Source organism: Syngnathus floridae, chromosome 5 (genome assembly GCF_059516105.1).
Source record: "Syngnathus floridae isolate MCC-2025c chromosome 5, RoL_Sflo_1.0, whole genome shotgun sequence".
In the NCBI taxonomy this organism is placed as follows: Eukaryota; Metazoa; Chordata; class Actinopteri; order Syngnathiformes; family Syngnathidae; genus Syngnathus; species Syngnathus floridae.
Window position 1 is genome coordinate 18,090,781 of NC_142417.1, and position 24,575 is coordinate 18,115,355.

The 24,575-nt window shown below is 45.1% G+C and overlaps 1 protein-coding gene across 1 annotated transcript in view; it reads left to right on the forward strand.

The window, feature by feature from the left end:
- The window catches only part of pdzd2 (PDZ domain containing 2), a 293,772-nt gene that overhangs the window by 162,981 nt on the left and 106,216 nt on the right, over positions 1–24,575 (forward strand). The window contains exons 13-16 of the mRNA XM_088374954.1: positions 3,667–3,784; positions 6,530–6,662; positions 18,637–18,724; positions 18,824–18,897. Of these exons, the coding sequence (XP_088231080.1) occupies positions 3,667–3,784; positions 6,530–6,662; positions 18,637–18,724; positions 18,824–18,897 (413 nt within the window). The remainder of the gene's footprint in view (positions 1–3,666; positions 3,785–6,529; positions 6,663–18,636; positions 18,725–18,823; positions 18,898–24,575) is intronic.

Consider the following 24,575-nt stretch of genomic DNA (forward strand, 5'->3'; position numbering starts at 1 on the left):
TTCAGGACGTAGCAGTCCGAGCGCCTTTAATGTCGACGCTTCGAAGTGCGGGTTCGATTCCACTTCCGGCACCTCCCTGTGTGGAGTTTGCATGTTCTCCCCCGGGCCCGTGTGGGTTTTCTCCGGGCACTCCGGTTTCCTCCCATATCCCAAAGACATGCTTGGTAGGCCGATTGAAGACTCCAAATTGTCCCTAGGTGTGAGTGCGAGTGCGAATGGTTGTTTGTCTCTGTGTGCCCTGCGATTGGCTGGCAACCGGTTCAGGGTGTCCCCCGCCTGCTGCCCGATGACGGCTGGGATAGGCTCCAGCGCACCCGCGACCCCCGTGGTGACTAAGCGGTTCAGAAAATGGATAGATGGATGGGAAACCATGAGTCTGAGATCACATGTGGGGTTCCCCAAAGGTCCATTCTGGGACTGCTATTTTTTAACATCTATAAACTACCCCTAGCTCAGATTATGGAACATCTCAACTCTATATCTCAGTGTCATCACATGACCACAGTCCCCTACTCGCGCTGGGTAACTTTATTCATCAAATCAATAAGTGGATGTGCCAGAATTTCCTCCAGCGAAATGCAGAAAAGACAGAGGTGATCATTTTTGGACCTAAAACTGAAAAGGAAAATATCAGCGTTCACCTTCGCTCTATGTCATTGACAGCTATAAATCAAGCCAGAAATCTTAGTGTAATTATTTACTCAGACCTGAACTTCAACAGCCATCTTAAGTTTATCACTAAATCTGCCTAGTACCACCTGAAAAACATAACTCGAATTAAGGGGTTTCTGTCTCAACAAGATATGGAAAAACGTATTCATACATTCATTTTTAGTAGGTTAGATTATTGTAATGGCATTGTGGTGAATATTCTTCGGTGCTCAGCTGGTCTTCCAAACAAACGGTGAAAAAGTGGCTGGCTTGGGTAAGGAAAACTTCAGTCACACACGACTGATTGGGGAAAGATTTTATTCAACCGATGTCAGAGAGAAGTGTCTCGTGCCCTAGCCAAGATCTCGAGTCCCTTTGTCTACTCTTGCCCTAAAACTTATACCCCCGCGCTTCCCTTCACTCGGGTGCGCGCACACGGGGCTGTTGGATGATCTATGACCCCCCAGTTAGCCTCCCTAACTCTACACGGTGTATATCTTATCAGTTGTTAATGGAAACCGGATTTGTCTGATGCCAATGAGTCTACATTCCTGGACCAAGTCCCAAACAATCCCGCACGAACCTGACCCGAACATGACCCGGTCACACTTAAGCTTACTAGTGAGATACACATTGCATGATACCAGCATAAAAAATTACCACAGCATCTTTACAGGCTTTAACAAAAAATCCCTCAGGCAGCTGCAGCTGATCCAGAATGCTGCTGCCAGAGTCCTCACAAACACCAGGAAACTGGACCATATTACACCGGTCATTAGATTGCTACACTGGCTTCCTGTGACTCAAAGGATAGATTTTAAAATCCTACTGCTGGTCTACAAAACGCAAAATACATGCTTGGTCTACTTGTTCCTAATGGAGCATCCAGACCTCTCAAGTCATCTGGAATTGGCTTATTGTGTGTCCCAAGAACAAAAACCAAGCAAGGAGCAGCAGCATTCAGTTATTATGCTCCTCACCTGTGGAACAAACTTCCCATAGATCTGAGGTCTGCTCAAACTGTCAGCTCCTTTAAATCAGGGCTAAAAACGTTACTGTTTACCGCAGCGTATTCTTAAATTATATCCTCTCTTTCTAATTTTTTTATTATTGATTTTGTATGCATTATATTCTGTATATTTTCCCTCTTTTATGCTCTATGTTCTTTGTTTTTTAATCCTTTTTATGTAAAGCACACTGAGTTGCCTTGTGTGTGAAATGCGCTATATAAATAAATCTGCCTTGCCTTGCCTTGCCTCACGGGGCCGCCGTGAGGATCTGTTCCCCCCTTGTAATTTGGCCTAGGAATGAGGGAATCTGTTCAGATTTGCCACACTACCTGAACAGACCCCCAGGAAGACAGAAAAAAAGCCAGTCGATGTCCAGGACTCACCGTTCTCAAAATGGGAGGGGGGCACACATTCTCACAGGTTGACATTTTTCATACAGTTCCTGTTACAATTTTTCATGCTGTATAATGAAACTGATATGTAGCTATGAGTGACTGTGTGCCTTCACTCTTCACCAGATAATAAATACTTACTTTTAATTAAATTTAATCGAATTTGCATTGTACATTAGCTGCATACATCCGAGGTGTGTAAGTATATTTGCAGGACTGGTGTCACAAAAGATGTGTTTCAAAGCCAACCATCATACTGTGTGTGAGAAGAGGTGATCCTTGTGGTGGAACAACTCATGGCTGCTTTATCATGTTTTACTAACGATCCTGCTCACAATGCCATGAGCATCCGACAGATCTTGGTCGAGATGTCAAGTTAAATTCATTTATATACCCATTAATCACAGAAATCGCTCAAATGGCTTTATGTATTCACAGTTGACAGATATTAAGGACAACCCCTGATTGCCTATTGATGGAAATCTTTTCTTGATCTTAATAGGCTACCATATGAGAGAAAACATCTTTTGCCAGCTAGACAAGCCACCGAGCAAGCTTGTAGCTGCTATTGCACCAGCTTCCTCGTTCGGCTTGAAATGTACCTAAAATTCACACGGTCCAAGCAGTATACAAGAGTTAATTCAGTAATTAATTACATTGCAAATTAAGAGGCTATAAAAATTAATTGTGATTGACAAGTCTATATGCAAACTTTTCAGATTTAGCCCATTACGTTACCTGTAGACTGCAGGAACTCATCACTTTCTTGTTGAGCTGCATTACTCAGCTCCTCCCCAAGTCTCTCACGATTAGATTTGTACCACATACCTCAAGTATGCACTCTTTGCCTCTCAGCCCCTATTCGCTGGTAATGCCTGGCTATGGATATGTACATAATCATAATTAAATATTGCATTATGGTTGTAGGAGGAAGGCATCACTCACCAGAGTGCAGTTTGAAACTAACATGAGCCAACAAGTCATCTCTGAAAACACCTATTTCAGCTATGGTGCAAGTTTTACCAAGCTATTACTTTCTAACAAACATCATTAGATAAAAATGGTAAACACACCTTTTTTAGCAACTGACATGCACACAACAAACAAGTTTTCATTATGGACCATGAAATAATTATGTACATTATGTAGAAGTCATCGCCACCCAGTCGTCACTCATGCGCTAAATCACGTGGGGTTTTTTTTGGGCCAAGTCACGTTTTCAGCACATTAATGTCTCAAGAGACGTTCATATTTTCAAGCTGGAACTTTAGTATAATAGTAGTATTAAGGTTGGTTGTAGAGTGCATAGTAAACACATTTCTACTGAAAAAAAAGGTTACGTCTAATTAGTTTGCAAATGTTTTTTCTTTTAAATCTCATTTATCAAACACATTTCACCAATACAAATGTGGATTCCAAATCTTTTCTTCTTGGTGTATTCAACTGATTAGTCACTTAAATGTTGTAATGTCTGAGAATTTAAAATCTTTATTTGGGGACCTTCATCAGACATGAGATTAAAATTAATTACAAATGTTGTAATTAATTAGATTTTTTGATCACCTGACAGAACTAAAATAGTACGTATGTATATTCTTTTCCCCTATACATAGAACCTGGTGTTGGCCTGGGGATTGGAGTTTGTTTTCTTACCCTAGATAACTCTGCTCCTGGCATCTACATCCATAGCCTATCTCTGGGATCTGTTGCCAAGATGGATGGAAGGCTAAGGTAAAAAGATTTTGATTTCTTCTGGATATTAATCAAGTTGGGGACATGAGTCAAACGATTTAACACAAGTCAGGCTTTAATTGCCAATTTTAAGACTTAAGACTTCATATTTATGAGATGGTCTGAGTGCTGTAACTATATTATAACTGTAATACAGAGGGGAAAATGTGCAACATAAAAGAGCGATTCAGGAAGACAGTATTTTGGGTGAATGAGGCAAGGCTTTTTGATCGCATTTCATGGAGACATAACAAGATGCAAATAAACCTACCGTATTTTTCGGACTAAAAGTCGCTCCGGGATATACGTCGCATTTTGGGGGAAATTTATTCGACAAAATCCAACACCAAGAACAAACATGAACGAGCAACAACAGGCTAAACGATAGGTATGCTAACGTGACTTAAACACAAATGAAGAGCTGAGAACGGGCCTAACATAACATTGACAGTTATCCAAATAACTATAACATAAATACCACCTTTATCAAACCATCTGTGTCACTCCAAATCATTAAATCCATCGATCGTCCTTTATGTCAACAATGCCGGCCGGGTGTGCCCCGCTGATGGCGGTTGCACTTCAAAATATTCCACAGGCCCATATAATTATAAACAAGAATTTTATCAAACAATCTCTGTCACTCCAAGTCATTAAATCCCGTGATCGAAAACCTTTGTCCTTTATGTAAAACACCGCCGTGTATGCGCCGCGCCGCAGTTGCAGTTCAGATTACAGTAATTCCTTCCTACATCACGGTTCGGTTATCGCGGTTTCACTACAGCGCGGATTTTTTAACTTTGAAAATTTGTGAATAATTTCACATAAATCGCTTCAGAGTATAAATCGCCCCCCACCCAAACTATGAAAAAAAACGCGACTTACAGTCCGAAAAATACGGTATGTGGCTGCTACTAACACCACAAATTTATGCTTCATGCTTTAGGCGGGATTAAATTAAAGTTAAAATATAAAGTAAATACTGTTACTCAAATCAAATTTCCAGATACACAAACAATCAAAACAGTCACTCTCCCTCCCAAGCAGTCTGTCTTTCCAGCCTGCGCGGAGAGCATAATGATATTGCAATGAAATATGCGACCTGTCCGTGTCATACGCACACCTCCGATTGGCGAGGATATGGCAGTTATTTTGTATTATTTTGGTGCTGGCTTGGTTAAACTAACTTACCATTAGATTTTCTCTGTTGCTCGCGTCCTATTTAAAATGAACAGTCAGGGCTTTCTTTGTAACAGTGAACAATATATCTTGGAGGTGAGATCCAACTATTGACTTGTATATTAGTATATAAATCAGTGGGTCAAAAAAGCAGTGAATCTCACTCTTTACTTCCTGGTTGGCTGCTAAGTCAACACTTCCGAATATGTACAATATGACTGAAAACCATAAATTTCATGTCTCACGACTCCTTCACAATAAGTGTGGTGTGAAATGAGCTTTATTGCAGGTAACCCTTTGTGGCCTTCCTTGGTGTTTTGCAGATTTTTGCAGTGTCATCGTATGATGCTATTAATTAATTAGTATTTATTCATTTATTTGTTTCACAGTGTAGGAATGGTAAACGGAAAATGGTAGTTCACTCACCCATTCATAGCTGAAATGGGTTTCACAGCAGTTGTTGCTTGAACTGTTTCCATCTGGACAGCCTGATGCGCTGTGTCCCCATTTGGAGCAGATACAGTGCCCACTGGCACTCTGTTTTTGGTGCATTCTGTAGACCAAACAGCACTTTTGAACAACGTTCTGTTCGGAAACTAAAAAAAGTGCCATTGACTCTGTCAGTACGGCTCGTATAAGCCTTATAGAAAACAGTTGTGTAGAACCAGACGTAAGACAAGGCCGATGAAACATCGCCAAATAACAATGATAAAGTTTTTGTTAAAGTTAGTATTAAAACATCTTACCTTAACTGCAATCCTGCATCTTTAGCCAAAGACACTGTCCTAGTGGATTAATGTGTGTTTTAAGTGCTTGCTGATGTTGTTGGTCAAAGCGAAAGTAAGTTACCTTGACTAACTATGACGGAAGTGCTTCTTTTAAAAGAAGATAAAGAAGAAGAAGACGATGACAACCAAAAGTAAGACGACAATGCCAAAACAAGGGTGTAAAGTCGCATTAACCGACCAGAATTGTACCTTCAGATGAAAATAATTGTGGGATTCTAGTTGAGGTCAGCCAATTTAGGATATTAAAAAATAATTTACAAAACTTAAACATTCAGCCAATTAGCCATACTTGTGTGTTACTCGTCCTCTACCAAGGAGCGGGGAGCAGAGCACACTCCACTCAAAGCCTGCAGCTCACTAATCTTCATTTTAATATTTAAATGTATTAAGTGTAATAAGCATTTAGAATGAAGAGAACCATTTGCAGGTCTAGGCTTGTAACAAACTAATAGCGGCGTAAATGTCCCGTAAAAAAAAAATAAAAAATACCAAAAAGTCAACCTCTAGTTTGCAGACTTATTGCAGACATTTCTTGGATAGTAATCCCCAAGGTAATCAAGGGAACACTTTTCCTACACAATTGCAAAAAACACAAAGACAAGCTGACCTGACCCACTTTTGTCTCTTTGAGTTGTTCGACCACTGAACCATTTGAATTCCTAAGATCCACTAGATAAATATTTACATTTCGTCTACAGTATATGTATTAACCTGTGCTTGGACAGTAATATAATCCTATACTTACCTATTATGTCATAACTATGCTTCTTTACATAAGTCGAGGAGATCAGATACTGGAGGTGGATTCAGTCAGTCTTCGTTTTGCTGCCCTCAGTGAAGCCTATGCCATCCTCAGTGAATGTGGCCCTGGACCAGTCAGTCTCATTATTAGTCGGCACCCTAATCCCAAAGTAAGTTTTAATTTTCATTCAGCAGGTCAAGTTTTTTGTGAGCTCTTCCTTTCAAAATAAAATGAATACTGCCCTTTTACCATTTTGCTGCATAACTGTGGAACCATTGTTTATTTGCTTGTGCATTTTTTGATAGAACTCATCAAAAGCAGAACATTCAAGTGTCTGTTGTGCCCTCTTCAAAGCTGTTGCAGCTTCAGTATCAATTGCCTTCAATCTAAAGCATTCTGTATTTTCCTGACAGGAGAAATTGCATCTCACTTGCTAACATGCGCACGCACTAATTTGTGCGCTTGTAATGACTGATTCATCAATATGTTCATCACTGAATTTGAGCATATTCTGCAAATAAATTTAGAACATTCCCAGACCATGTGTAAGTACAACCAATGAAGAATCAGTTGCTGACTAAAAATAGGTGTCATGTATGAATCAAGCAGGGCGACCATGTGCAGCTTGAACCAGGTCTTATTGAAGGGAAGGGGGTAGTGGAGAACAGAGACACAGGCGAGACAGAGGCTTACGGACAGCGGGCAGGGAACAGAAGTCCACTTGGACCAGGAACAGAGACAGGAAGCGTTTACTGACCGTGAGCCTACAAACGAGACCAGGGGAAATGCATGACGGGACAGGAACAGGAACAGACGAACATTAACAGTACATTAACACCGACAGGGAGAAACACGCGGGCAGGGTTTAAATACAAATGTTAACAAGAGGGAGCAGGTGACAGTCTTAACAGCGATTAGGTGGGTGTGGCTGAGGGAAAGTTGCCGACTGGGTGGAATTTGGCATGGACATGTGACAATAAGTTACGCAAGATGCAAAACTTATCGAAACTACAGTCATTTATATAGAAACAATAATAGTAATTTTAACAGCAGTTAACAGCAGTTAAATCGAATATTCATTTATGAGGTCACTAATGTTCTAAATAAACATGAAAAGAACACTTGTCACATTTAGCCTCAATCCATTCAAGTGCTTTGATGTGCTTTTGTACGGTATGTCAAAGTCAAGTCAAAGTCAAAGTCAGCTTTATTGTCAATTTCTCCACATGCCAAAGACACACAAAGAAACCAAAATTTCATTCCCCGCTATCCCACGGTGACACGACACGGCTCACAATAGACAATCAAGTAACAAGTAAACAACAGTGTGCTGAATAAATAATGAATAACACAACAAATAAATAAATAAGAGGAGCAAAAAAGGAGCAAGTGAGCGTACAGCAGACATTCCAGAAAATAGCGCAACAGTGCCGCACGCTACGCAGAAGGGGGTAGCGAGTTCAGGGTCCTAACAGCCTGGAGAAAGAAGCTGTTGGCGAGTCTGGTGGTGCGGGAGCGCAGGCTCCTGTACCTCTTCCCAGAGGGCAGAAGGTCAAACAAAGAGTGAGCTGGGTGACTCGCATCACTCGCAATCGTGGTTGCCTTGCGGGTGAGATGGGAGGTGTAAATGTCCTTCAGGGAGGAGAGCGAAGCACCAATAATCTTACCAGCCGTATTCACTATGCGCTGCAGGGCCTTCAAGTTCTGTTCAGTGCAGCTACCAGCCCAGACAGCGATGCAACTGGTGAGGATGCTCTCAATGGTGCCACGGTAGAAGGTAGACAGGACTGCCTGAGGAGCACATGCACGCCTGAGCTTCCGCAGGAAGTACAGGCGCCGCTGAGCTTTCTTTGCCAGTGATGCGGTGTTTGCGGACCAGGAGAGGTCCTCACTGATGTGCACCCCCAGGAACTTGGTGCAGCTCACCCTCTCCACCACAGCACCGCCGATGATCAGCGGCAGGTGTTTTGTGTGACCCTTCCGGAAGTCAACAACGATTTCCTTGGTCTTGTATACGTTCAGCAGGAGGTTGTTGTCCCCGCACCACGTGGTCAGAAGGTCAACTTCCGACCTGTACCGAGTCTCGTCGCCCTTCGTGATGAGACCCACCAGAGTCGTGTCGTCAGCAAACTTCACTATGCGGTTGTCGCTGTAGGTCGCAGTGCAGTCATGCGTCAGCAGGGTGAAGAGCAATGGACTGAGAGCACGCAGTCCTGGGGGCCCCTGTGCTCAGCGTGATGCTGGCGGAGATTTTGTCGCCAACCCGCACCACCTGAGGCCTCTGACAGAGGAAGTCCAGTAGCCAGTTGCTGAGGGAGGTACTGAGGCCCAGCTCGTCGAGTTTGCAGATGAGTCGCTGCGGCACAATGGTGTTGAAGGCAGAGCTGAAGTCCACAAACAACAATCTCACATATGAGTCCTTTCTCTCCAGGTGGGTGAGGGCCGAGTGGAGGGCAGAGCAGATGGCATCCTCAGAGGACCGTTTGGCACGGTACGCAAACTGGAAAGGGTCAATGGTGGGGGGGAGAACGGATTTGATGTGCTCCATGACAAGCCGCTCAAAGCACTTCATGATGATGGGCGTCAGTGCCACGGGGCGGTAGTCATTGAAGCTGGAAGGTGCAGGTTTCTTCGGCACAGGAAAGATGGCGGCAGCCTTGAAACACAAGGGGACGATGGCCTGATGCAGGGAAACGTTAAAGATGTCCGTGAAGACACCCGACAGCTCCCCAGCGCAGTCCTTCAGCGCTCGACCCGGGATGTTGTCAGGGCCCGCCGCCTTACGGGTGTAATAGCGGCAAGCGCCCTCCTCACTCCGTCGGCAGAGAGGCGCAGGGGCTGCTCGTGTGGGGGGGGGAGTGGTCTTCAGCGGGCAAGTGCTGTTCTGGGCGTCGAAGCGAGCAAAGAACCGGTTAAGATCGTTCGGTAGATGGACGTCGCCCTCACAGCTCCTCGGCCCGGGCTTGTAGTCCGTGATGGTCTGAATGCCCTGCCTAAGGCTCCGTGCGTCCTTGCTGTCCTTGAAGTGGGTGGATACCTTGCACGAGAACGCCTTTTTCGCTTCTTTGATGCCCCGGGACAGGTCGGCCCTCGCTGTCCTCAAACCAGCCTCATTCCCCGCTCTGAAAGCCTTGTCCCTGGCAGTCTGAGGACAGCCCCTGTCAGCCACGGCTTCCAGTTCGCACGAGTGACGACGGATTTTGAGCGAGTCACATCATCGTTGCACTTCGCGATGTAAGAGGAAACAGAGTCAGTATACTCCTCTATGTCCGTCCGATCGTTGTAGGTGGCCGCCTGCTTAAACAAGTCCCAGTCAGTGGTGTCGAAGCAGTCACGAAGTGCATCGGAGGCACCCTCAGGCCACACCCGAACCCGCCTCCGAACCGGCCTGGATGCCTTTACCAATTGTCTGTATGTGGGCAAAAGCAAAACGGTGAGATGGTCAGAAAGCCCAAGATGGGGGAGGGGGGTGGCTTTGAAAGCTCCCTTATGCGCAGAGTAGACTAGGTCCAGGAAGCTGTCTCCACTTGTCGGAAAAGTAACATGCTGGTGAAGCATCGGGAAAACAGACTTCAGGTTGGCATGATTAAAGTATGTGAGTGTAATCCACCGTGATACATATCAGTTGTGTCACGGATCGGAGTGGGACATGGAGCAGGACGACCAAGTGCAGCTTGGACCCGGGTTTATTGAGGGAAAAGGGAAGTGGAACGAGGCATCGAGGGAAACAGATGAGAACTGGCAAACTAATAACATGACAGACTGACCGACAGGGATGGCAAACAGAAACAGACTCGAAACAGACAGGAACCGCAAGGACAGCAAACGTGACGACATCGACGATCCGACAGGGAGTGAGGGGCAGACAGGACTTGTATACACGACAGGTAACGAGAGGCAGGTGGGAATAATCACACTGATCATGGGCACACAGAAGGGGAGGGGCGAGCACACAGACACACGAACAAAACTATGACACGATCGGGGACGAGTCGTGACAAGTTGAGCTCCTGTTACGCATGCAAGCAGACCAGTACACTGAATCCAGAAATCCATCGAGCCACCCGCATTAATACAAAGTGTCAGTACTTGTATGGATGCAGTGACCGCACAATAAAGATCTAGGACAACACTTGTCATGTTTAGTCTCGTTACGTTCAAGTGCTTGGATATGTACAGTAATGTTGTCGGTTGAGCTCATGTCGCTTGCGAGCAGATCAGTACACTTGACCCAGAAATTATTTGATACAGAGTTTTCGTATAATTCCATTAACTGCATGTAACAAATTTAAGACAACCTTTCCACAGATTTGACAAACGACAATCATTATCGACAATCATTAAATTCTATAGGCACGCTTGCTTGATGCAACTCCGACTGACATGAAAAGAAATATCAGTTTTCTGTAATATACACTACTTTTTTTCAAGTTTGGGGTCACTCAGACAATTTAGTGTTTTCCATGAATACTAACATAATTGCACAATTGTTTTCAAGGGTTTTCTAATTTTCAATTAGTCTTCTAACACAATTAGCAAACACAATTGACCATTAGAACACTGGGGGGATGGTTGATGGAAATGGGTCTTTTTACACATAGTACCGTATTTTCCGGACTATAAGTCGCAGTTTTTTTCATAGTTTGGTGCAACTTATAATCAGGAGTGACTTATATGGAAAATTCTTAACACATTATTACTTGATCATTAACACATTACTTACTTACTAGTATAGTTGATCACTTCACATATTATTTCCACTTTAAACTGCATGAGGTCGCACTAGGCCTGTGGAATAATTGGAAACGCAACTGACTGTGGTGTTATTGTTAATAACAGCTCTTATTTTGAAATCCCTAGAGGGGGCACTTTAAGATGATGTCATAGACTGGGGACGGGGAGTGGAGTGATCGCAGAGCATGAGGCTGGAGGTTAATAAAGTGGCTCTCGTCCCATCAAACAACAGTTGGACTCACTGGTATCTTTGATAACACGACATGGTGTCAGAAGTCCTGTAGATGTGGCGTGGTTGTGTGGAATGTCTGGTAGTGACAGCAAAGAAGGTTTAGAAGACCGAAGTTTCTTTCCTTCTGGAGGTGGACGCAGGAACGACAAAGAGCACCTTGTCCAATGGCGGGACCGAGTGCTACCTTCATTATCCAGCCGTCTGAACCCTTCGATTTTTCCAAACCACAGGAGTGGCCCAAATGGATAACGAGGTTCGAGAGATTTCGAGTGGCAAGTAGCCTACATGCTAGTCCGGAGGAAAATCAGTTAAACATGCTAGTGTATTGCATGGGCGATGAAGCCGATGATATTTTGCGTTGACTGGCTCTGACGGAGGATGAAAGGCTTAAATTTACGGCAGTGCAGGATGGGCTGGAGAGCTTCTTTGTTGTGAAAAGGAATGTGATCTACGAGCGGGCAAAATTCAACTTGCGCAAGCAGGGGGAGGATGAAACGGTGGACTCTTTTCTAACTTCTCTTTATGTGCTGGCTGAACATTACAATTACGGGCAGCTACATGACGAGTTAATTAGAGATAGGCTTGTTGTAGGGCTGTTGGATGCCAAGTTGTCAACGAATGCAGCTGGATCCTAAGCTGACGCTAGAGAGCGCTACAATCATGGCAAGACAGAGTGAAGAGGTGAAACGGCAACAGTGCTCTTCGAGGGGCTAAAGAAACAAGTGACGCTTTGTCTGTAGACCGAGTGCATAAGAACGGCAATAGGTCAAATAAAACATAAAAAAAATATGAAAACAGCCAGGCTAGGGCACAGAGCATGCAACAGGAGAAGGGAAGAGGCCTCCAGTGTTACAAATGTGGAAGCTCACAGTCCCACATGCCGCGAGAGTGCCCCGTAAATGATGTGACATGCCATTCATGTGGCAAGAAGGGACATTACCGCCACGTGTGCAAGTCTGCTAAGGCTGTCCATGAGGTACAAGAGGAGGACCATGAACGCTTCCTTGGTAGCGTGTCAGCAGAGGAAGGTGATCCATGGATGGTTGACATAGACATCAATGACAGACAAGTGCAGTTCAAGATTGACACGGGTGCTGACATCCCAGTCATACCTCACACTTTGTTCAAGGAGATCTACAGAGACAAAGACCCACCCACTCGCCAAGAGACAACAAACCCCTGAAATGACCAGGGGGCCGTCCACTTGACGTTGTGGGCGTGGCCAAACTGTTGCTGAGGAGAGGAGAGAAAGAGGTGAGAGAGGTTGTGTATGTCATCCGACACCTGCACACTGCATTGCTTGGGAGGCCTGCAATCAACAGGCTGCAGCTGGTGGCACATCCAGACACCATCACGATTGAGGCGGTGAAGGAAAACTACCCAAAGACATGCAGAGGTCTTGGGGAGATGTGACAGCCATACAAAATCAGGCTGAAACCAGGTGCCCAATCATTCTCACTCAAAACACCAAGGGGGATCCCGCTGCCACCGATGGACAAAGTGAAGTAGGAACTGTCCCGTATGGAGCACGTTGGGGTGATCAGCAAAGTGGATGAACCAACGGAGTGGTGTGCGGTCATTGTGGTGGTGCTCAAACCGTCAGGTGCTGTGTGCATATGTGTGGACTTAACCAAGCTCAATGAATCGGTGTGTCGGGAAAAATACACCCTGCCATCAGTTACAGAGACACTAGGGATGCTGGCCGGAGCTACCGTATTCAGCAAGTTGGACGCTAACATGGGCTTCTGGCAAATTCCACTGACTGAGGACTCATCCAAGTATACGACGTTCATCACACCCTTCGGCCATTTCCATTTCAATCGTTTGCCCTTCGGTATTAGCTCTGCCCCTGAGTACTTCCAAAACAGGATGGTGACTGAGGTCACAGAAGGACTTGAGGGCGTTGTTTGCCACATCGACGACGTGCTGGTGTAGGGACGTACACAAGAGGAGCACGACGCTCGTCTACACGACGTGCTGGGGAGGATAGAAAAGGCTGGCATCACACTGAATGTTGAGAATTGCGATTTTTCCAAGACTGAAGTGACTTTCTTGGGTCACGTGATCTCCACCAGCGGCATCAGTCCTGACCCAACCAAGACGGAAGCGGTCCGGGTAATGAAAGAGCCGACAAATGTGAGCGGGCTGAGAAGCTTTCTCGGCATGGTGAACCAGCTGGGGAAATTCATCCCACGGCTCGCTGAGAGAAATAAAGAGCCGGTTACCAAACCCACGACTCGCCACATGTATTTCCGGAGTCAGCAGCAGTGTTGTTTTTTTTTTTTTTTTTTTCTTTTTTTGTGACACAGAGGACGAAGATTTTGATGGATTTAATGATTTGGAGTGACACGGATGGTTAGATAAAATTTTTATTATGCTATAGCTAAATAGGCCTGAGGAATAATTTGAACTGCAACTGTAAAAAATAGACATTTGCAGCTAGAATAGTAATTTACCACATTAGCAATGTATAGAGTGTATTCCTCATTAGCTTGTTATCCTCATTGAAAAAACTAGTGATTTTATTTTAAAAATAAGGACATTTCTAAGTGACCCCAAACGTTTGAACTTATTTATTACAAACCGGATTCGGTTGAAGTTGGGAAATTGTGTAAAATGTAAAGGAAAACAAAATACAATGATTTGAAAATCCTTTTCAACCTATATTCAATTGAATACACTACAAAGACAACATATTTAATGCTCAAACTCAGAAACTTTATTTTATTTTTCAAATAATTATTAACTTAGTATTTCATGGCTGCAAAACGTGCAGTAGAAGTTGGGAAAGGGCATTACCACTTTGTTACATCACCTTTCCTTTTAATAACACTCAATAAACGTTTTGGAAGAGAGGAGACTAATTCTCTTAGCTTTTCATGTGGAATTCTTTCCCATTCTTGCTTGATGAACCACTTCCATTGTTCAACAATCCGGAGTCTTCCCTGTCGTATTTTACGCTTCATAATGCGCCACACATTTTCAATGGGAGAAAGGTCTGGACTGCAAGCGGGCCAGGGGAGAACCTATACTCTTTTACTTCAAAGCCACGCTGTTATAACACGTGCAGAATGTGGCTTGGCATTGTCTTGCTGAAATAAGCTGCGTCCATGAAAAAGACGTCGCTTGGATGGCAGCATATGTTGCTCCAAAATCTGTATGTACTTTTCAGCATTTATGTTACCTTCACAGAAATGTAAGTCACCTATGCCATGGGAACTAATGCACCCCCATACCATCACAGATGCTGGCTTTTGAACTTTGCGTTGATAACAGTCCGGATGGTCCGCTTCCTCTTTGGTCCGGAGGACACGACGTCCAGTGTTTCCAAAAACAATTTGAAAAGTGGACTCATCAGACCACAAAACACTTTTCCATTGTGCATCAGTCCATTTTACATGAGCTCAGGCCCAGAGAACCCAGTGGTGTTTTTGGATGTTGTTCATAAATGGCTTTTGCCTTTTATGGTAGAGTTTTAACCCGCACTTACTGATGTAGTGACAAACTGTATTTACTGACCGTGGTTTTCTGAAGTTTTCCTGAGCCCATTTGGTGATATCCTTTACACAGTCATGTCGTTTTTTAAGGCAGTGCCATCTGAGGGATCGAAGGTCACGGTCATTCAGTCTTGGTTTCCGGCCATGGCGCTTACGTGCAGTTATTTCACCAGATTCTCTGAACCTTTTGATGATATTATGGACCGTAGATGTTGAAATCCCTAAATTCCTTGCAATTTTGCTTTGAAAAATGTTGTTCTTAAACTGTTCAACTATTTTCTCACGCAGTTGTGGACTAAGTGGTGAACCTTGCCCCATCCTTGCTTGTGAATGACTGAGCATGTTTGGGGAGACTCCTTTTATACCGAATCATGGTACCCACCTGTTCCCAATTAGCCTGGTCACATATGGGATGTTCCAAATAGGTGTTTGATGAGCTTTTCTCAGCTTTCTCAGTATTTCTTGTCGCCTTTCCCAACTTCTGCTGGACGTGTTGCAGCCATGAAATTCTATTAATTTCAATTAATAGTTAATTATTATTTGGCAAAAAACAATTAAATTTATCAGTTTGAACATTAAATATGTTGTCTTTGTAGTGTATTCAATTGAATATGGGTTGAGAAGGATTTTAAATCGTTGTATTTTATTTTTCTTTACATTTTACACAATTTCCCAACTTCAACCGAATTCGGTTTGTACTTTTCTTTGTTTGTTTATTGATTGCGTCATATTTTTTTTTCGTATGTGTTTTAAATTTCTGATTTAAGTTTGGAGTTAAATTACAAATGATGTCATCGTTATAATATGTTGTCAAGTTATGTTTCAGCAAGCTTTCCGATGATGCAAATCTTTTGATACAAGTCGTTTAAAAATAGGTTAAAGACTGAAAAATTTACGAACGTCTCTTGCAGCTGTTTTTCTTTCATTTATTTTCAACCTCCACGCATTGGCGAAAAATCCATCAAACAGAGGCCATTTTTGGGGGGAAATGGACCTGGGTTATGCAAATTGTGTGCCCTGTGCACGTGCAGTCATTTAGAAGAAGTTCTGATTCATGATCATACACATTACGTCTACATGTAGTCATGCACACTTTAAAAACCTTAACATTACACATTGTATTACCGTATTTTCCGGACTATAAATCGCTCCGGAGTATAAGTCGCACCAGCCATAAAATGCCCCAAAAAGTGAAAAAAAAACATATATAAGTCGCTCCGGAGTATAAGTCGCATTTTGGGGGCAATTTATTCGACAAAATCCCACACCAAAAACAGTCATGAACGAGCAACAACAGGCTAAACGATAGCAACAACAGGCTAAACGATAGGTATGCTAACGTGACAAACACAAACAAAGAGCTGAGAACGGGCCTGACGTAACATATAGAGTGATTAAGGACAACTATTACATGAATAACATGTTTATAAAACCATCAGTGTCACTCCAATTCATTAAATAGCAACAACAGGCTAAACGATAGGTATGCTAACGTGACAAACTCAAACAAAGAGCTGAGAACGGGCCTGACGTAACATATAGAGTGATTAAGGACAACTATTACATGAATAACATGTTTATAAAACCATCGGTGTCACTCCAATTCATTAAATAGCAACAACAGGCTAAACGATAGGTATGCTAACGTGACAAACTCAAACAAAGAGCTGAGAACGGGCCTGACGTAACATATAGAGTGATTAAGGACAACTATTACATGAATAACATGTTTATAAAACCATCGGTGTCACTCCAATTCATTAAATAGCAACAACAGGCTAAACGATAGGTATGCTAACGTGACAAACACAAACAAAGAGCTGAGAAGGGGCCTGACGTAACATATAGAGTGATTAAGGACAACTATTACATGAATAACACGTTTATAAAACCATCGGTGTCACTCCAATTCATTAAATCCATCGATCGTTCTTTGTCAACAATGGGTGCGCACGGCTGAGGGCGCTTGCACTTCAAAATATTCCACAGGCTCATATAACGATAGATAAACTACATTTAAAATAACTATAATACAAGCCAATAATATTATCAAACCATCCGTGCACTTTAATTCCATTAAATCCATCGATCAAATTCCTCGTCCTTTGTCAACATCGCCGCGCGTGCGCCCTGACGTCAGCCTCGTCTTTATTCCACAGATCTACTATATAACTATATTGTAGCGTTAACAAAGTACAAGGATAGAAGTGGGTTTGGTAAACGGCTCTTTATTAAACAATACAAACTTCCAAGCGTGTGGCGGCGTGGACTTCCAGACAGACCGGGCGTGCGTAATGGCCATGTCCGAGCCCGGCGCACCGTTCGCGGACAGCCACTCGGCCGAGCGCCGGCCCCCGACTAAGCGGAGACCGGGCGTGCGTAAAAGCCATAATAGTTTTTCAAACCTTCTATGTCACTCCAAATCCTTAATTCCTTCAAACTCTTTGTCCTCCGTGTCACTTAGAAATGATCACCGCTAATGATGCCGGTAGTCCTTGTGTGGGCACTTTGTATGTAAACAACCTGCGCGCCGCGCTACTGACGTCACTTGAAATAGTAATCCATTGTTACATCACGGTTCTCCAAACTTTCTTTCTGCTGCTCGATTACTGTTTTCAGCTGCATATTTTACAACTTGAAGTTTGTAACCTGCAAAATATGAGTTTCTTTTTGGTGCCATTTTTCTTAAACCCACCCAGTTGATGAGTCACGGCCAACGGTAAAATTTAGAGCGCCCTCATCCAGTTTCGTCTGAAAATATAATTTTTTTGGGTTGTTTTATCAAAGTCAAAGTCTGCTTTATCGTCGATTTTTTTTTTTTTTTTATATACTAAGACACACAAAGAGATTGAAATTACGTTTCCACTATCCCTCGGTGAGATAGTACACATATGCATACAAGCAACACAAAAAAAACAAGAAGGCACTAACAATGAGTGTTGAATAAATGATAAATAAACAAATAATAATAAATAATAATAATAAATATAAGAGGAGCAAAAATGGAGCAAGTGTACATACAGCAGACAGTGGACTTGGATATGGTGCTTTAAAGTGTTAATTGCTTTATTTGATGTTTTCTCTATTTTTTATGTTTTGAATATGTTCAAGATAAAGCTATAAAAGCATGTGAAGTGATCAACTATACTAAAAATAACATGGGAAGTGGTCAACTATACTTGTAAGTGATGTCTTAATGATCAAGTAAAAATTTGTGAAAAAAAACATATATAAGTCGCTCCTGAGTATAAGTCGCCCCCCCACCCAAACTATGAAAAAAAACGCGACTTATAGTCCGGAAATTACGGTACACAAAACGTGAATATTTTCAGGTTTTTAAAAACTCGTATAAGACTCCTGCATCTGGTGCGCATCTCATCTCATAAATAGGTGAGCAGAACTAAACAAACACGGTGAACTTAAACATAGCACAGAATCACACTTATGGAACGACCAGACACCACCAGAACAATTCAGCAAAGCATTTTTTGGGTTGTAACCCATCAATTGACCTTACACAAGAAGAAGTGCATGACTTTCAATCACCCCACGTGGCCAATAAATGTCCTGAATCGTCACATGTTTTTGTCCAGCTGAATGGGGCTGATAATGAAAGTGAGAAAGATCATAGAGCATTTTATCAAGTCTGATAAAATGTCTCATTCAATGTGTTTTCTCAGGTATCAGAACAGGAAATGGATCATTTCATAGCTCAATCCACACTCAAGGGCAAAATAAACACGAGTCAACATTCATCTCATTCCCAAGGTCTGATACCTTAACCTTTTAATGCTCTCAAAAAAAAATTGTTGACATAAATTCTCCTGGAGCATGCCAAGTTTTCTGAGCTGCTATTGAAATTGGCAGGTTTTTCTTGTAAGAGAGATGGATCACTTGCTCTCAGCTGGACTATGAAGAGATTTCTTGAACCGGCCAGTAGGGTAAGTATTAATTTAGAATTTTGGGCAAGCACGCATAATTTATTTCTATAGCACTTTTTACAGACAGAAGCTGAAAAGTTAAAGTGGCCAAAATATAGACACAGAAAATATCCTCTGACAATTTCAATGAATAGAACGGTAATCTCAATCAATAACAGGCAAAATGACAGACGTGGTGGAGGGGTTTGTGTGCCCCTATGATCCTAGGACCCATGTTGTCTGGGGCTACATGCCCCTGGTAGGGTCACCCATGGCAAACGGGTCCTAGGTGAGGGGCCAGACAAAGCACGGCTCACAAGCCCCTTATGATGAATAAGACAAATGGATTGCGTTTTCCCTCGCCCGGACGCGGGTCACCGGTGCCCCCCTCTGGAGCCAGGCCTGGAGGTGGGGCTCGAAGGTGAGCATCTGGTGGCCGGGCCTTCACCCATGGGGCCCGGCCGGGCACAGCCTGAATAGGAAACGTGGGCCCCCCTTCCAATGGGCTCACCACCTGTGGGAGGGGCCAAAGGGGTCGGGTGCAGTGTAAGCTGGGCGGTGGCCAAAGGCAGGGACCTTGGCGGTCTGATCCCCGGCTGCAGAAGCTGGCTCTTGGGAAATGGAATGTCACCTCTCTGGCTGGAAAGGAGCCCGAGCTGGTGTGCGAGGCAGAAAAGTTCCAACTAGACCTAGTCGGACTTGCGTCCACGCACAGTTTGGGTCCCGGTACAAGCCCTCTCGAGAGGGGCTGGACTCTCTTCTACTCTGGAGTTGCCCACGGTGAGAGGCGTGGGTATACTTATTGCCCCCCGGCTGGGCGCATGCACATTGGGGTTCACCCCGGTGAACGAGAGGGTAGCCTCCCTCCGCCTTCGGGTGGGGGGGACGGGTCCTTACTGTTGTTTGTGTCTATGCACCAAACGGCAGCTCAGAGTGCCCACCCTTCTTGGGGTCCCTGGAGGAAGTGCTGGAGAACGCTCCTTCTGGGGACTCCATTGTTCTACTGGGTGACTTCAATGCTCACGTGGGCAATGACAGTGAGACCTGGAAGGGCGTGATTGGGAGGAACGGCCTCCCTGATCTGAACCCGAGCGGTGTTCTATTATTGGACTTCTGTGCTCGACACGGATTTTCTATAATGAACAGCATGTTCAAACATAAGGATGTCCATGTGTGCACTTGGCACCAGGACACCCGAGGCCGCAGTTTGATGATCGACTTTGTAATTGTGTCATCGGATTTGTGGCCGCATGTTTTGAACACTCGGGCAAAGAGAGGGGCAGAGCTGTCAACTGATCACCACCTGGTGGTGGGTTGGCTCCGATGGTGGGGGAAGATGCCGGTCCGACCTGGCAGACCCAAACGCTCTGTGAGGGTCTGCTGGGAACGTCTGGCAGAATCCCCTGTCAGGAAGAGCTTCAACTCCCACCTCCGGCAGAGCTTTTCCCACATTGAGTCCGAGTGGACCATGTTCCGCGCCTCCATTGTTGAGGCGGCCGACCGGAGCTGTGGCCGTAAGGTCGTTGGTGCCTGTCATGGCGGCAATCCCCGAACCCGCTGGTGGACACCGGCGGTAAGGGATGCCGTCAAGCTGAAGAAGGAGTCCTATCGGGCCGTTTTGGCCTGCAGGACTCCGGAGGCAGCTGACAGGTACCGGATGGCCAAGCGGAACGTAGCTTCGGCGGTTGCTGAGGCAAAAACCCAGGCGTGGGAGGAGTTTGGCGAGGCCATGGAGAATGACTTCCGGACGGCTTCGAGGAAATTCTGGTCCACCATCCGGCGTCTCAGGAGGGGGAAACAGTGCAACGTCAACTCTCTTTACAGTGGGGATGGCGTGTTGCTGACCTTGACTCGGGACGTCGTGAGTCGGTGGGGAGAATACTTCTAAGACCTCCTCAATTCCACCTACACACCTTCCATTGTGGAAGCAGGGCCTGGGGACTCTGAGGCGGATTCTCCAATCTCTGGGGTCGAAGTCACTGAGGTAGTTAAAAAAACTTCTCGGTGGCAAGGCCCCGGGGGTGGATGAGATCCGCCCGGAGTTCTTAAGGGCTCTAGATGTTGTGAGGCTGTCATGGCTGACACACCTCTACAACAGTGCGTGGACATCTGGGACAGTACCCCTGGATTGGCAAACTAGGGTGGCGGTTCCCCTCTTTAAGACGGGGGACCAGAGGATGTGTTCCAATTACAGGGGAATCGCACTCCTCAGCCTCCCTGGTAAGGTCTATTCAGGGGTGCTGGAGAGGAGGGTCCGTCGGGAGGTCGAACCACGGATTCAGGAGGAGCAGTGTGGCTTTCGTCCTGGCCGTGGAACAGTGGACCAGCTCTACACACACAGCAGGATCCTCGAGAGTTCGCCCAACCAGTCCACATGTGTTTTGTGGACTTGGAGATGGCTTTCGACCGTGTCCCTCGGGAGGTTCTGTTGAGGGTGCTTCGGGAGTACGGGGTGCAGAGCCAACTGATTAGGGCGGTTCGGTCCCTGTATCATCGATGCCAGAGTTTGGTCCGCATTTCCGGCAGTAAGTCGGATTTGTTCCCAGTGAGGGTTGGACTCCGCAAAGGCTGCCCTTTGTCACCTATTCTCTTCATAATTTTTATGGACAGAATTTCTAGGCGGAGCCGAGGCGTAGAGGGGGTCTGGTTTGGGGACCTCAGCATTGCGTCTCTGCTTTTTGCAGACGACGTGGTGCTGTTGGCTTCTTCAGGCCGTGATCTCCAACTCTCACTGGAGCGGTTCGCAGCCGAGTGTGAAGCGGTCGAGATGAGGGTCAGCACCTCCAAATCCGAGTCCATGGTCCCCGATCGGAAAAGGGTGGAATGCCCTCTCCGGATCGGGGATGAGAACCTGCCCCAAGTGGAGGAGTTTAAGTATCTTGGGGCCTTGTTCACGAGTGAGGGGAGGATGGAGCGCGAGATCGGCAGGCGGATCGGTGAAGCGTCGGCAGTAATGCGGACTCTGTACCGGTCCGCCGGGGTAAAGAGAGAGCTGAGCCAAAAGGCAAAGCTCTTGATATACCAATCGATTTACGCTCCTACCCTCACCTATGGTCACGAGCTATGGGTCGTGACCGAAAGAACGAGATCCCGGATACAAGCGGCCGAAATGAGTTTTCTCGGCAGGATGTCCAGACTCTCCCTTAGAGATAGGGTGAGAAGCTCGGTCATCTGGGAGAGACTCGGAGTAGAGTTGCTCCTTCTCCACGTTGAGAGGAGCCAGATGAGGTGGCTCGGGCATCTCATCAGGATGCCTCCTGGATGCCTCCCTGGGGAGGTGTTCCGGGCATGTCCCCGGAGACGACCCAGGACGCGCTGGAGAGACTATGTCTCTCAGCTGGCCTGGGAACGCCTTGGGATCCCCCGGGATGAGCTGGATGAAGTGGCTGGGGAGAGGGAAGTCTTGGAATCCCTCCTGAAGCTGCTGCCCCCGCGACCCGACCCTGGATAAGCGGAAGAAGATGGATGGATGGATGGATGGATGGATGGATGGATGGATGGATGGATGGATGGATGGATGGATGGATGGATGGATGGATGGATGACAGACGTACAAACTGCAGTTTCAATGAAGTTGGGGAATTGTGTAAAATATAAATCGAGACAATTAAAAATTCTTCATAAACTTTATTCCGTGGAATTCAGTACAAAGAAAAGATATTTAATGCTCAAAGTGACGGTCTTCTCTCGTTTATCGTGAGGGAGATGTTGAGTACAGCAATCCCTCATTTATCGCGGATAATTGGTTCCAAGACCACCGACGTTCGGTGAAAATCCGTGAAGTAGTGTCACCCTCTTATTTTTAACATACATGTCGTATTTTTTTGACTATAAGTCGTGTTTTTTTTCATAGTCTGGGTGGGGGGGGCGACCTATACTCAGGAGTGACTTATATGTGAATTTTTTCACAAACTTTTACTTGATCATTAACACATTACTTACTAGTATAGTTGATCACTTCACATGTTACTTTCATTTTTAAACCGCATGAGGGCGGACTATGGCTGTGGAATAATTGGAGCCTCACTGACAATGAGTTCCATTCACTGACTTCCGAAGTCGGGAGATTTAATGATTTGGAGTGACACAGATGATTCGATAAACTTGTTATTTATGTCATAGTTATTTGACATATAGTTTATTTAGAGTAGCAATGTGTATGTTGTTTGCCTTCAGCAATTTCCAATTGTCTAGCAAGGCCGTGAAGGCAGCGGGGGGACGGCGGAAAGATGAACTCTTGATTTGTGAAACAAAGAGCCAGTTACCAAACCCATGTCTTGCCTGGTACTTTGGTTAAGCTACAATATAGTTATATACTAGATCTTTGGAATAATTGGGCCGCAGCTGATGACTAGGCTGACGTAAAACCATGCTTGACAATGTTTGGGTACGGTGTCTATAATGAAGATCGTCCACACCCCTACCACACCTGTAAGCGAATTGCAGAGGGTCAACATCCATCCATCCATTTTCTGTACCGCTTAGTCTCCACGGGGGTCGCGGGTGTCCTGGAGCCTGTCTCAGCCGTCATCGGGCAGTAGGCGGGGGACACCCTGAACCAGTTGCAGGGCACACAGAAACAAACAACCATTCGCACTTGCACTCACACCTAAGGACAATTTGGAGTCGTCAAGCGGCCTATTAGGCATGTTTTTGGGATGTGGGAGGAAACTGGAGTGCCCGGAGAAATCCCACGTAGGTCCGGTGAGAAATTCCACACAGGGAGGGCCGGAGGTGGAATCGAACCCGCACCCTCCTAACTGTGAGGCAGACGTGCTACCCAGTGCCCCACCGAGCCGCGAGGGTCAACATGATGATTTTAATTTATAAAGCTCTTGAGAATCCGCTCCAGGGTCTTCATCACTAGGGATGTTAAAACGACCGGTATCAAGACATTTACGACCTTTGTTGAGCTACTCTTCCAGCTGCTCAGCAGTGTCTCAGGGTTCATCCACAGATGTCAGTCTTTCTGGGAATAATGCAGAATGTGATGGAAGGTGGCAGTCTCCATGTGGTCATTAAGGTCAACTGAGGATGTTAAACAGTCAGTGGATTCAAAACCCAATCCCTGGAGCTCATCAATTGTCACAGCCACTGCTTGATGTTTTTGATAACAAGACGTTTTAAATCGGAAAATAGGTGGGTGCCAGAGAAGATAGTGTGATGGTCAGCCGAACCAGTGGAAGGAAGGGGGACATATTTAAAAGCGCCTGTAATAGATCCATAAAACGTATCAAATAATTTACCTTGTCTAGTAGTACAAGTTACATATTGGTGGAAATTTGTCTGACATTTATCAAAAGAGCAATGATTGAAATCACCCATTACAAATTTGGGGTCATCAGGAGAAATCAACTTATAAACATGTTCCCTTTATGTGTTCTTTGGTAACAGAAAGTTTTGCCGTAGGGTGGATAAACATATGAAAAATAAAAGTTGTCACAAGTGACCGGGGATTATAGGAGCGGGTCCATGCCCTAATTTATAGTGTATTCTTCCAGCCATCCATGATCTACTAATTATTCGTAGTTCGGTCGCAGGGGCAGTAGCTTCAGCAGGGAACCCCAGATTTCCCCTATTCAACTCTTCTGGAGGGATCCTAAGGATTCCTCGGCTAGCCGAGCGACATAGTCTCTCAAGTGTGTCCTGAGTCTTTCATGGGGCCTTCCTCCAATGGGACTTGCTCGGAACACCACACC